The sequence below is a fragment of the Nyctereutes procyonoides genome, unplaced genomic scaffold (genome assembly GCF_905146905.1).
Source record: "Nyctereutes procyonoides isolate TBG_1078 unplaced genomic scaffold, NYPRO_anot_genome, whole genome shotgun sequence".
Taxonomy (NCBI): domain Eukaryota; kingdom Metazoa; phylum Chordata; class Mammalia; order Carnivora; family Canidae; genus Nyctereutes; species Nyctereutes procyonoides.
In genome coordinates, this window is record NW_026575135.1 from 10,176,217 (window position 1) to 10,189,589 (window position 13,373).

The following is a 13,373-nucleotide window of genomic DNA, read 5'->3' on the forward strand; positions in this document are numbered from 1 at the left end:
ATTGATTAAAGATTGGTCTAATAATCCTAAACCTTTATGTCAAGTTTCCAAGGAAATGACCTTAAGAAACTTTGTCTTGTATTTAGTTCCTTATTGTGGTGCTTTAAAACTTAATTAAATTAATTTTTATAGCCTTATAATTGGACTAGTGTTGAGATACAACTGTTTGCTATTTGCCTATGTGTTTGAAGCAGCCCCTTGTTAATTTTTTAGTTAGCATTAGACCAAGCCTCCGTGATCAGTGGGCACTGTCAAAGACACAAAACCATGCATTAATGATGTACAAATATTGACTGCCAAGGACTCCAGTTGATTGAACGTGACACCACTGTTGTGCTTTCCTGTGTGTGACAATGACTCACTGTTTTTTCTCGGGGGGGGGTTGCAAGGCTTCCGAGACAGCTTCTCCCTGTGCTCCTCAGCAGCACACCAGGTCTGCTTGTGCAGCGTGCCCATCCCCCTCAGGAACGGGGAACTCTGCTGTCAACCAGGTTTCTGTACATTTTACTGTTGGAGCCAGGTCTCTGGGGCAGATGAACCAGGAAACGGAGGGAGATACAACTTTTCAAGAGAGTTTAGGTAGTAATGAAGAGAGCTGGGTGATTCTTTTCCCCAGTTGATAATTTTACATGCTGTGTTTCTGGAAGCTGGCCTGCCCTCTCTGCTACCTAGCCTTCCATTGAGGGGAAGTATATTGCGGTGAGGGTAGGTAAGGCAATGCTCGTTGTTTCCTGAGGGAGCAATAATCTGATAGTCTTCCTGTTTGACCTTTAGAAAGAAAAGAGGGCAGAACCAGTGTAAGGAAGGGTTGGGGGTAGGCAAAGTTTGATTTTTGGACTCTTCTTTCTCCTTCCTTAGACACGTGCTCTCTACTTGTCTGTGGTCTAGAGCCCCGTGTCCTCTGAGGGCATATAGCTTCTTGACCATGGCTTACCATTCTCCCCAAACCCCTCCTTGCTTCTATCTCATTCCATTAAAAGCAGGTCATATGATCAAATCCTGGGTTGTCTGGCCAGCTTCTCTCACTCCATTTAGAAAAGTAACCATGAAAAGTAACCCCCCTTTTTTTAAAGCTTCCTCACCATCTCTCCCCACAAGAACACCCTTTTTGGTCAGAAATGAGAGAGGGCTGAGAGTTGAAGGGAAGTGTTATTAGCTATCATGTAAAAAGAGTTAAGTTTCATCTTAGAATTTATAAAGGGTGAGGAAGACAGCTGGTTAAGAATTACATCCTAACCAGGGGGACACCTGGGTGGTTCAGCGGTTGAGTGTCTGCTTTTGGCTTCTGGGGTCTGGGATCGAGATCGAGTCCCACAACGGGATCCTTGCAGGGAGGCTCCTTCTCCTTCTTCCTATGTCTCTGCCTCTCTCTGTGTGTATCTCATGAATAAATAAATAAAAATAAAATCTTTGAAAAAATCCTAACCAGGCATTTTTTTAAAGATTTATTTATTTATTTGAGAAAGAGAAAGTGTAAGCTGAAGGAGGATCAGAGGAAGAGGGACAAGCAGACCCCGTGCTGAGCGGGGAGCCCGATGTGGGGCTCAACTGCAGGACGCCAAGATCATAACCTGAGCCAAAGTCAGAATCCAGACTCTAAACTGACTGAACCACCCAGGTGCCCCCTTAACCAGGCATCTGAAACCAGTTCAAGCCCCTGGGGTAGAGGAGTTAGATATATAGTTGACCCCTGAACAGTGTAGGGGTTAAGGGACTTGGACCCCCTGCACTGCTGAAAATCCACAGAAACTTAAATACTAATAGTTTTCTGTGGACCAGATGCCTCACCGATAACATCAGCAATTAACAAATTAACACATACTTTGTGTGTTGTTCTTGTTAAATATCGTATTTTTACAATATAGTAATCCAGAGGAAGGAAAATGTTATTAAGAAAATCATTAGGAAGAGAAGATACAGACCATATCAAGAAATATCTGCATATAAGTGGACCCACGTAGTTCAAACGCATGTTGTTTAAGGATCAATCATACAGTTGTGTAAACAAGGCACAGACACACACCTTTAGTGCCGTACAGTATACATCCACAATGGCATTTACTAGGGGAAAACAGACAAAAACTGATTGTAAATAAATGAACCTGGAAGTTTTATTCATAGAGAGGTATGCTTCAGTGAGGCCTGACTGGATTGGATGCACTGTGGCCTGCCTTCCAGTAGAGGGGAACCCTGCCATTTATGGGTCTGCGTATAGCATGGGGCAGGGGACCATCTGTAGGGATGCCTGCCAGTGGAAGGTTTTGAATGAGGATGTGGCCTTGTTAGATGGGGGAGCTTCCAACTTTGTGGCTGTTATCAGTCTCACCCTCGAGCTAAATGAGACCTGTGGTACCAGCTTGACTGAGCTACAAAAGAGGGGAGGAAGAGGAGCATCCAGGGTCTTCTGAATTTCATTCTTTTAAATTGTTGAGTTCTGGGAAAGCCTGGAGATGTAATTGGAGAACATTGTCAATGACCTTTGAAAAATCACCGAAAAAAGAGGTCCCAGAAGACTGGGCACAGGCCAATACCCTATTCAAGAGAGAGGATTGAAGTAGACAGTAGAGGAAAACTAAATGTCACATACATATTAGCCTGATGAGGTTGATGCAGGTTTTCTGTGAATTTTTATAATAGATGCTTGGTAATACGGTTGTGAACAGTTATAAAAGGAAGGGTAATTTCCAGTGAATGGCACCATGCATTCTCGTGGCACAAGTCATATATAACCACTCTTAGAAAATGCCGCAAGTCAGAGCTTTTGTGATTATTGCAAGAGATTTGATGAAATATATCAGAGTGTCTTTCTTTGATAGCAAGATAGGAAAATGCTCACTGAATTTGAGTATCCAAAAAGTGTTGATTAATGGGTTGATATCAGGGAGTGAACGAAATGAGAGAATGATGTTTCACTGGTATGATTTTAAGGAATAGATACTCTTTACATTGATTAAACTAGTGATTTCTGGTACCCCCATTCAAACTGTATCATGCACGCCGTTAATTATGTGCCAGATAAGGTTGTGTTTGGTTCTGAGAATGAACAATTCCTAGCGGTCTCTGAATTTTAGGTTCCAGAGAACTGAGAGATGACTGATTATATACACCGTATTTTGGGTTTTTGCTCATGTAGCTTCACTGTACCTTATAGTTTAAAATAATTAATCTACACCTTTGTGGTATGCTACTTCCACTCTCCGCTTTGCCATACCCCGTATCTCTTTAGCACACTGCAAAAATTGGTATACTTCCAAAAACTGGAAGGAGAAAAGAGAAAGTCACTATGTGCATTATTTTTAGCCTTACTAACTAAAGTGCTAATTGGTAATAATGACATAATTCTCTAATAGCACCAACTTAATTGCATGCTTACTGTGCACCAGTCATGAAGCTTATCACTTTCGTTGGGTTATTAATCTTCATAATAATATTATGAAGTGAATACTTGTCTCTGTTATTTCTGTTTCATAATTAAGGCAAGTGAAGCTCAGAGAAGTTTACAGTCTTGAAGATCATGCCACTAATCAGTGACAGAACTGAGATTCCAGAGCAATTGGTGACAGAGCCAGAGCTCTTTCAGGTCTTGTGACTCCTGATTCTGTATTCTTGCTACCAAATCCAGGTCCTGTTGGCCTTCATTAACATTTCCCATTTACCGCATTCTCGACTATTGCCTTCCTCACCACCACTTCTTTCCTTTCATTCATTATCTCGCTGAGGGGTCTTCTAACTTCGGGCTCGAGCCTCCAGTTCTGTCCTTTCTTTCATCCATCCTCTACCTGATGTTTGCTGAGCACCCGCTGTGCGCCAAGCACGGAGTTATATGCTTTGCATATGTTATTTCATTGAATCCTTCTTGGGTCGTCTCATTCATACAAAAAAAGAGACCTCTTTTGAACTGTGAGTATAGTTCAGTTTTTTGTTTTGTTTTGTTTTAATGAAGGCAATAAAAAGGCTCAGAATGCAGGCCTGACTTCTTTCAAGTAAAAAGGCAATGGCGACCCTCTTAAAATTAATGGATCTGTACTAGATCATTCTGGTGTACAAATGCCCACTCTAGGCACCCAACTCACTAAAAGCCTAAAAGCCAAGAAAGACATCCAGTGCTGGGGTAGGTCATAGAGCGCTCCATAGAGTCATACCAGCAAGCCACGGATGCACACACACTTGGCATCCTGTGTGGCTTGTTGCATCTCTCATTGCTTCTTGCCCCCATCCCCATGTTCTACCTCTGTTTTTAAAATTTCTTTCTTTTCTTTTCTTTTCTTTTCTTTTCTTTTCTTTTCTTTTCTTTCTCTCTCTCTTTCTCTCTTTCTCTCTTTCTCTCTTTCCTTCCTTCCTTCCTTCCTTCCTTCCTTCCTTCCTTCCTTCCTTCCTTCCTTCCCTCCCTCCCTCCCTCCCTCCCTCCCTCCCTCCTTCCTTCCCTCCCTCCCTCCCTCTCTCTCTCTTTCTTTCTTTTTAATAAAAAATATTTTATTATTTATTCATGAGCAACACAGAAAGAGAGGCAGAGACACAGGCAGAGGGAGAAGCAGGCCTCACGCAGAGAGCACGACATGAGACTTGATACCGGGTCTCCAGGATCAGGCCCTGGGCCAAAGGTAGTGCTAAACTACTGAGCCACCCACGCTGCCCTGTATTTATTTTTTTTTATTATTGGAGTTTGATTTGCCAACATATAGCATAACACCCAGTGCTCATCCCATCAGGTGCCCCCCCTCAGTGCCCATCACCCAGTTGTTTAAAAAAAATTTTTAAAGATTTTATTAGAGTGTGCCTGTGTGCACAAGTGGGGGAGGGGTGGAGGGAGAAGCAGGCTCCCTGCTGAGCAGGGAACCCAACACAGGACTCAATCCCAGGACCCCAGAGTCATGACCTGAGCCGAAGGCAGTTGCCTCACTGGCCAAGTCACCCAGATGCCCCCTACCTCTACTTTCCAGAACATTTCACTCTAATAGGGTGAACAGGACCCCAGTTTGTCTCAGGATGCATATACTGAGCCCCAGCCCCCTTTGGAAGTGGTCAACTAGGATAGCCACTATCGAATAATGGCCCTGGCCAGAACCAGATGTAGGTGTCATGCAGCTGCCCAGGCTTCTGTTAGTGGTGTCTTGGCTTTGAGGACCATTAAGTATGTGTTTGGCCTGCAGGTGAACATCTTAGTACTATATAATGGGAATCTGGATACCATAAATATATTGTCATCTAACATCTTGATCTTTAGTGAGTTGGGTGCCTTGATTAGGAATTATTATATCAGAGCTATCTAGTACACAGATCCAACGATTTCCAGAAGAGTTTTCTTGCCTTTTAGCTATAAATAGCTCAGCACCATCTCCCCCAGCCCCTGCCCTCATTTTGAGCTATCATGTTTTTTTTCTTTTTTAAAGAAAAGTGCACGTGTACTTTTAGTTTAACAGATTTATCTGATTTTTTAAAAACTATTTTATTATTCACAAGAGACACAGAGTTGTAGAGACATAGGCAGAGGGAGATGCAGGCTCCCTGCAGGGAGCCTGATGTGGCACTCAATCCCAGGACCCCAGGATCACAACCTGAGCCAAAGGCGGACTGAGCCACTGAGCCACCCAGGCATCCTGATTTATCTGATTTTTGACCAGGAGTCATTTTTCTGGATGAATGAGAGGACCCAACACAGAGCCAATGGAACAATATAGGCAAAGCACGTAACTCAGCACTTGGGACATGGTGGGTTATATTAGTTTCTGATTGCAGCTATAACATTACCTTAAGCTTAGTGGCTTAAAACACAGATTTTTTTTTTTTTCTGACCATTCTGGAGGTCAGAAGTCCTAAAATTAGGGTGTCAGCAGAGCTGTGTTCATTCTGGAAGCTTTAGGGGAGAATCTGTTTCCTTGCCCTTTCCAGCTTCTGGAGGCTGCCCGCATTCCTTGGCTCATGGTCCTTCTTCCCTGTTCAAAGCCAGCAGTGTAGCATTTTCAAATGTCTCTTTCTGACCTTTGCTTTTGTCCTCATGTCTCCTCTAACACTGACTCTCCTGCTTCCTTCTTTTTACAACTTTTTATTGAGATAAAAATCCATATACATGAAATTCACCATTTTAAAATATACAATTCAATGGTTTTAATATATTCACAGTTTTTGCCTTCCATCACCACTGTCTTATATGAAATCCACCTTCCTTATAAGGACTTCTGTGATTACATTGGGCCTACCCAGTAATCCAGGATAATCCCCTGAATCTCACAATGCTTGTCTTAATCACATCTGCAGAGTCCCATTTGCCACATAAGGTAACATATTCCCAGGGACTGGCCATTAGGATGTAGACATTTTTGTGGATTTAGACATACCTACCACATGGGTACTTAGCAAACATTAGTGTCTCTTGACCTTACCTTCTCAATTCAGATACACTAAGCTCTTGTACTACAACTTTCTAGAGTTGTCATCATCAGAATCTTCTGAGCATCAATAAAGTATACTGTTCTCAAGAAATAGAACCACAATAGCTTCTGTAGCAGCTACTGTTTATTGGGGACCTAGTGTGCACTGGGTCAGTCAGGAGGGGATTCGGAAGCATGGCCATTTAGCTTTTCATGAGTTGAATTGCTCTTTCTGCTGGTATTCACCCTCATAATACCGTAAGTATGAAATTTAGCCACACGGCTCTAAGAGATGTGGTGTAATATAGCAGGCAATGACTTCTGGCTAATTGTCCATGGACCATATGTTTTATTTGAATTGAAAGATCAAAGGAATTGCTAGTGTTTCTTATAAAATTAAAACATACCATATGACTGAGCATCTCCATTCCTAGGTACGTACTGAAAAGCAGAAAGCCCATGTCCATGCAAAGGCTTGTGTTCGAATGTTCACAGCAACATTATTCACAATAGTCCCAAACCGGAAATAGCCCAAATGGCCATAAGTTGGTGATTAGATAAACAAATTGTGGCATATCCAAATAATGGACTACTACTCAGCAATTACAGAGGAACAAACTGATGATGATAATGTGGGCAAATCTCAAAATATTGTACTAGGTTGAAGAAGCCAAACACAAAAGCTATATAATGAAAGTATAAATGTCCTTGACACTACAGAACTGTACACTTGAGAATGGTTAAACGGCAAATTTCTTGGTATGTATATTTTACCACAGTTTTTTTTCCTTATTTTATTTATTCATGAGAGATTCATCATGCTCTGGGCTGAAGGCGGCGCTAAACCGCTGAGCCACCTGGGCTGCCCTTTACCACAGTTTTTTAAAAAGCTACATAATGTATGATTCTGTTCAGATGAAATTCTAGAAGAGACAAAACCATGGTGACAGAAAGCATATCTAGTTGGTGTCATAGTTCAGGGAGGGATAGACTATCCAAGGACGTGAGGGAATGTTTTAGGGTGACAGAAGTGTTCTATATCTTGACTGTAATGGTGGTTCTGTGCTGTATACATTTGCCAAGACTTAATTGATACACTTAAGGGTGAGTTTTATTGTTTCTAAGTTATAGTTCAGTAAAGCCAATAAAAAGGAGAAAAAAATGGCTAGGAATTTGATGGAGTTAAAAAAAATTCTGTCTCCTAGTAAATTGTTAAGAGATTTGTCTTTGCTGTTTTATAAAGCTCATGTACTAGATCATAAATAGTAAGAGGGTAATCCATTGCCTTTTCATCCCTCATTGGGTTACATGAACATGTTGAGTAACTGTAAACAGTATCTAATACATTTAGGGTTCACAAAATTATTTGAAAGTTGCCTTAATGAGAATGTTATCAACACTCAGTATTCCCAGAGGTAAAAGAAGGAAGACTTATGTGCTGTTTCCTACAAGTGGTCCTTTTTGGATTGAGTTTTGCCTACGTGCCACGCAGAGGGGTGATTCAGTTGAGGTATTTCATGACACCTTTGATGTCAACTTCATTTTGGAGTAAACATTTTAGGATACCATGAAGTTGGTAAGCCATTTTGATTAACATAAGATTGGTGCAAACATCTATATGTTTTATCATTGACCTCCTCAGTTCTGGTCCAATCTGTACCATTTTTTTAAAGGATTTTATTTATTCATGATACACACACACACACACACACACACACACACACAGAGAAGTGCAGAAACATAGGCAGAGGGAGAAGCAGGCTCCATGTACTGGGAGCCCGACGTGGGATCGACGTGGGATTTGATCCTCCAGGATCGCGCCCTGGGCCAAAGGCAGGCGCCAAACTGCTGCACTACCCACGGATCCCCTGTACCATTTTTTTTTTTAAAGACCTATTGTTATTAATCTCCCTGGGGTATTTGACCTTAATATCATCCCCTCTTCTCAAAAGCTTCTTTCTCCTTTGGCCTCTGGGAATACTATACCCTAGTGATGTCTCCCAACTGCTGGTGTGATCTCATTATCACTTTGGCCTTTGTCCCTCTGTCCTTAGGTCCCCTATGGGAACACAGCCCATCGCCCCATTTTCTCTAGGCTTGCCCCTGGGGGTATCTTATCCTTTCCTGTGATTAGTTGCTTCTGGCCCATTCAAAGCTCTTGCCCCAAGTTTTCCATCAACTTTGTCTTTTACTTCCAGTGACCTCCAGGCTATTTTCACCATCCTTTCACCATAATTTCTCCCCTTATTATTTCACCCCGTATTATTTCTAAACTAAATATATTCCCTTTTCTTCCATGTCTCCTTTCGTTTAGGGCTTTTCCATGCTCTTGAGACACTGCCAATCTTTCTCCCTCAGGTTTAAAACCTGAAGCTTGGCTACTTTCTCTTTTTCCCCCATCTCCTTTATTCAGTTACTGTTCAGATATTTTGTTTCCTCTGGGCTCTCTCCCTTCCTTTCCATCTTTTTGATACCATTTTAATCTTTATCTTTATTGTCAGAGATCACATGGTAGGTTCACATTCTTGAGTAGAAGCTGCTGGTCAGGATGACAAAGGAGGTTTGACAGTCTGGGGAGCCACTGTGTCACCCAGTCCATGTGTCTGAACCCTAGTAAATGACTGAATCTCTAGGTTCTGGAGCTTGGCTTTCCTCTTACCATGTATCTCTTGGGATGCTTTGGAAAAGCTCGTTGTACAGTGTCCCCTTTGCTACCATAGCCTCTGATATTTTAATGACAGGTTTTCCTTCTCTCATGAGTATATGACCATACTTCCCCTGTGCCCCACAGAACTCTGGTTTTTATCATTTTATGATGCCTTTGGAATAACTTGAGGTTTGCTGCTTTTGAGCTCTGCGCAGTTCCTAATTTCTCTTCCTTACATAATACTGCCTTAATCTTCCAACTGAAAACCAAAGCTGAAGCACCTGACATTGCAGATTTTCATGTACTTCATTCCTATTAATCACCAACTGTGTGGGTCTGTTTTTACCCCTTTTGTATTTTCCTCTGATTTTACTTGGGAAATAATAAGACTTTTTTTTTTTCATAAATTCTCTCCCAATGACCTGCATTTTTTTGATAACGTTGATATAAGGTGCTTTGAAGGCTAGGTTGCAGAGCTGAAGGAATGTTGGAAAATTTGTTAATAAGAGAAGATCCACGAAATGCAAATTATATTATCCTGCACTTGTTCTTCCCAAAGGGGAGGCATGGTGACTGCCTGTATTTCTTAGAATTTAACTATGTCCTCAGAAATAATATAGTCATACTTAAATTTTTTCCCACTTATTTTGGCAGCAAAATATGTGCTTCGGAAGTGAAAAGTTGATGAATTATTTCAGTGAATAGGCTATTTTAAGGTGTTTTATTTCAGTTATTTTTTTCATCAGAGAAATTTAGTAAACATGTAGCCAGAGCCCTGGAAATAACTGAATTTTCTGAATCACAATGTGATGCTGTGTTTATTTACTTTCCCTTTTATCTTTGGGCATTCTAGAGGGGTGTTTGATGCTTCCCTCAAAATGGCTGGCTTCTACGGACTGTACACTTGGCTGACTCATACTATATTTGGCATCAATATTGTCTTCATACCATCAGGTAACAGTAGTGTCATAACTTCCACTGTCCTCTGTTTAAGGAAAATTAAGCCATTTTACGTACATCGGGACATGCCATCCTCCTCAAGCTTAAAATACTAAATTTTGAGATCAAATCTATTCCAGATTAGGAGCGGAAGTATGATTTGTAGTGTGTATTTATGCTGTATTCCCATGAGCTAGAACGATACCCAGCACTTAGAAAGCAGTGCATAGGGATGTGTTAAATCAGTGAATGTCCTAGCATTTAGCACAACACCTAGTACATACTTGGCACTCAGTAAGGGTTTGAATTGAACTAATTGGCAGGGAGCAATGAGTTAGCTCTGTCCCCTGAAGGACACCATCCAAGGAGCAAGATGAATGTCTCTGAGAGCACACAAGCTATCGCCCTGCCTCTTCAGATCTATTCTAATAATAGGCTCATTCTGTAAGCACCAGGGTGGTTCAAAATCATTTTTCCCTCTACATTATCTTTGCTCCTCTCCTTATACTTTTCCTTCCACTGTTTCCATGTCTGCTTGTCTTCCTGAATATATCTGCCTTCCACATTTACCTGCTACCGCCATTTTTTCCCTTTCTTCTTTACATTCCCAGGTTCATTCATGTTCTTTCCTTCTTCTGTGTCCACTAAGCCACCCTCTGACGTGCAGGCTGCCTGCAAGCACACGGTCGTTGTTGTCTTATAACAACCTTGTGAGGCAGGCAGAGTAGATGGTATTCCTGGTATAGAGGTGAGAAATCAGAAGTTATCCAAGGTCACATCCCTGGGTAGTGGTAGGACCAGAACTAGAATCCACATCTGCTTGACTCTTGGTCTGGAGGGGAGCCAGATGAGAGAGAGAGAGGACATCCTGCTCTGTAAGGGGATGGACCTTACAGAGGTCCTTCAGCTGGCTGGACTCTTGGTTTTGTTTTTGTTTAAATTACATTTCTGTTTTATTAGAAAGGAACAAGATGAAGAGTTACATTCATCTCTGAGGTTTATAAACTAATTTCTAATTTGGCTTTGGACTCAGTACAAATTTTGACCAATGCTTCACAGTTACATGATAGGACTGTATATTAACCATTGATTCAAAATAACTGCGGGACACTAGAATTTTGTTGCTTAAGGAGAGATTCTTGGACTAGGCATGTGCTTTAGATTTTTAGCATCAACTTTTGAGATACATACCAGACCTTCATTTAACTAGAACATTCAGTTAAATTGCATTATCATGCACCTGAAATTTGAGTTTGTGTTTGTTTAATTTGTTTTGGTGTCATTGAGGAGCTAGTTGCTTAGGTTCCGCTGTGTTATTATTGTTTTGATGGAGATGTTAAGTTGCTTTTCTTTTCATCTTAGCTTTAGCAGCAATCCTGGGAGCAGTGCCCTTCCTAGGGACATACTGGGCAGCAGTACCTGCAGTTCTAGACCTGTGGCTTACACAAGGCTTAGGGTGCAAAGCCATCCTACTGTTGGTTTTTCATCTCCTGCCAACGTATTTTGTAGATACTGCCATCTATTCGGATATATCAGGGTAAGTCCACAGAACTTCTCAAGTTGCTAGTGGATCATATCCAGGGATTTATGTGGCCTTTTTTTAAAGAAGGGTTGTTTTGTTTTGTTTTGTTTTCCCTTTTGCAGATGGGAAAAGGTCAGAGGGTAGGACTTTTCAGTGAAGTAGTCTTTTGTGATCCCATTGATACAATCAAATTTTAATGTAATATAATTAATACCGTTTGCAAGGCATGCTATTTTGTTACATAAGTATTTATAATAAATGAGACCCTGTGTTAACACAAATTTTTGAATAATCTTAGTGATATTTAAGCTAGGAAAGAAATATTACTAGACGTACATAAAACATTACATTTTAAGTACAGTAATGAGTTAGTGGTTATTTTTAGAACTTCTATGCCTTTGGAGAAAAACTTTGAGTTGTAGGTCAGATTTTCCATGTGAAACCAAATCTCATCAAGTTAATGTCTGATAAACAGAGCTCTATTTACTTAAGATATTATAATATGGACCTAGAATGAGTACAGGCTAAATTTAGGACAGAATCTAGGCCTTGACCATATAACATAATAAATACATATCTGTTTTTATAGATTTTGAAATCTCTTAGAAATTGTATTAAATAAATTATGCCAGTTCTTATTTATTCATGTATCTAGATTCACATTGATTATTAGAATCTAGGATGTAACCAAATGCTGAAATTTCATCAGTTACTCAAATTCAGAATGTGCCTACTGAAACTATCATAATAGTTAGTATATTAAACATTTTTAAGTAAAATTCATCATCACAGTAAGTGTAGACAAGGGCTAAGTTCATAGAGTACCCATTAATTTGAAAATACATACAAATTATATGCCATCCTGTTTTCTCTCTAGTATTCTGAAATAGAAAACAAATGAAAGAAAGAAAGAAAGAAAGAAAACAAATGATACGTAACTACTCTGAAGCCCAGAGTTCCAGAGCAGAAAGAAACAAGCAACTCCATAAGCCAGCCTTAGGGAAACTTTTATGTTTAAAACTTGAGAGAGAAATTTACAGACAAAAGGACATCAAAACGTGGTTAACTAGTGCTTAACAGTTGAAATTTAGGGACGCCTGGGTGGCTCAGTGGTTAAGCATCTGCCTTTGGCTCAGGTCTTGATCCTGGAGTCCTGCGTCGGGCTCCCTGCTTGGATCCTGCTTCTCCCTCTGCCTCTCTCTCTCTCTCTCTTTCTCTGTGGGTCTCTCATGAATAAATAAATAAATAAAATCTTTTTTTTTTTAAAGAAAAACAGTTGAAATTTAAATAGTAAGAGTAGTCTTTTAAACTTATTAAATGTTTTCATTTCTCTTTACTGTAAATTTTTTATTAAAGTTTCTAGCTAGATTTTAAGATTTATATGTGATTTTATCTTAATAATAAAATAATACCTTATTTAACCAGCATTGTTAGGAAATGAAAGATTTTGTGTAAATTGTTTTATTTTTTAATAAATGAAGCCTTTGTTTAAAAGCTTCCACACTTTTTTTTTAAGCTTTAAGCATTTTTGATAGAAATTTTTAAAAAATGTATTATTTAGGGAAAAAGCTTGCTTACAAAGCATGTGGAATGCTTTGTGGAATACTGCCCTAAATTTTTTTTTTTTTGGAATGAGAAAGATAGATTATGAACATAATGTATTGATTTCCTGAAGACTAGCTAACCTTGCTTGTTACTTATTGAACCATTTATTGAATTATAACATAATACAGAATATTATTCCAGAGGTGTTTGCCCTTTAGTAAATTGTTCCAATCACCTCTGTCTGAAAACTAGAAATAGAACGTACCTTCTCTCCAAGTCCCTCTTGTGTCAATGGTCATTTGTTCTTGCTGTCAGTGTGCCATGCTGGTTGTCATCTATCTTACTGTTTTCC

At 40.0% G+C, this 13,373-nt stretch overlaps 1 protein-coding gene across 2 annotated transcripts in view; it reads left to right on the forward strand.

Annotated features, from left to right (window-relative positions):
- Positions 1-13,373, forward strand: part of TMEM245 (transmembrane protein 245) — a 102,630-nt gene that overhangs the window by 70,790 nt on the left and 18,467 nt on the right. For both annotated transcript variants that reach the window (XM_055302694.1, XM_055302695.1), the window contains 2 exons: positions 9,869-9,969; positions 11,317-11,491. In XM_055302694.1, the coding sequence (XP_055158669.1) occupies positions 9,869-9,969; positions 11,317-11,491 (276 nt within the window). The remainder of the gene's footprint in view (positions 1-9,868; positions 9,970-11,316; positions 11,492-13,373) is intronic.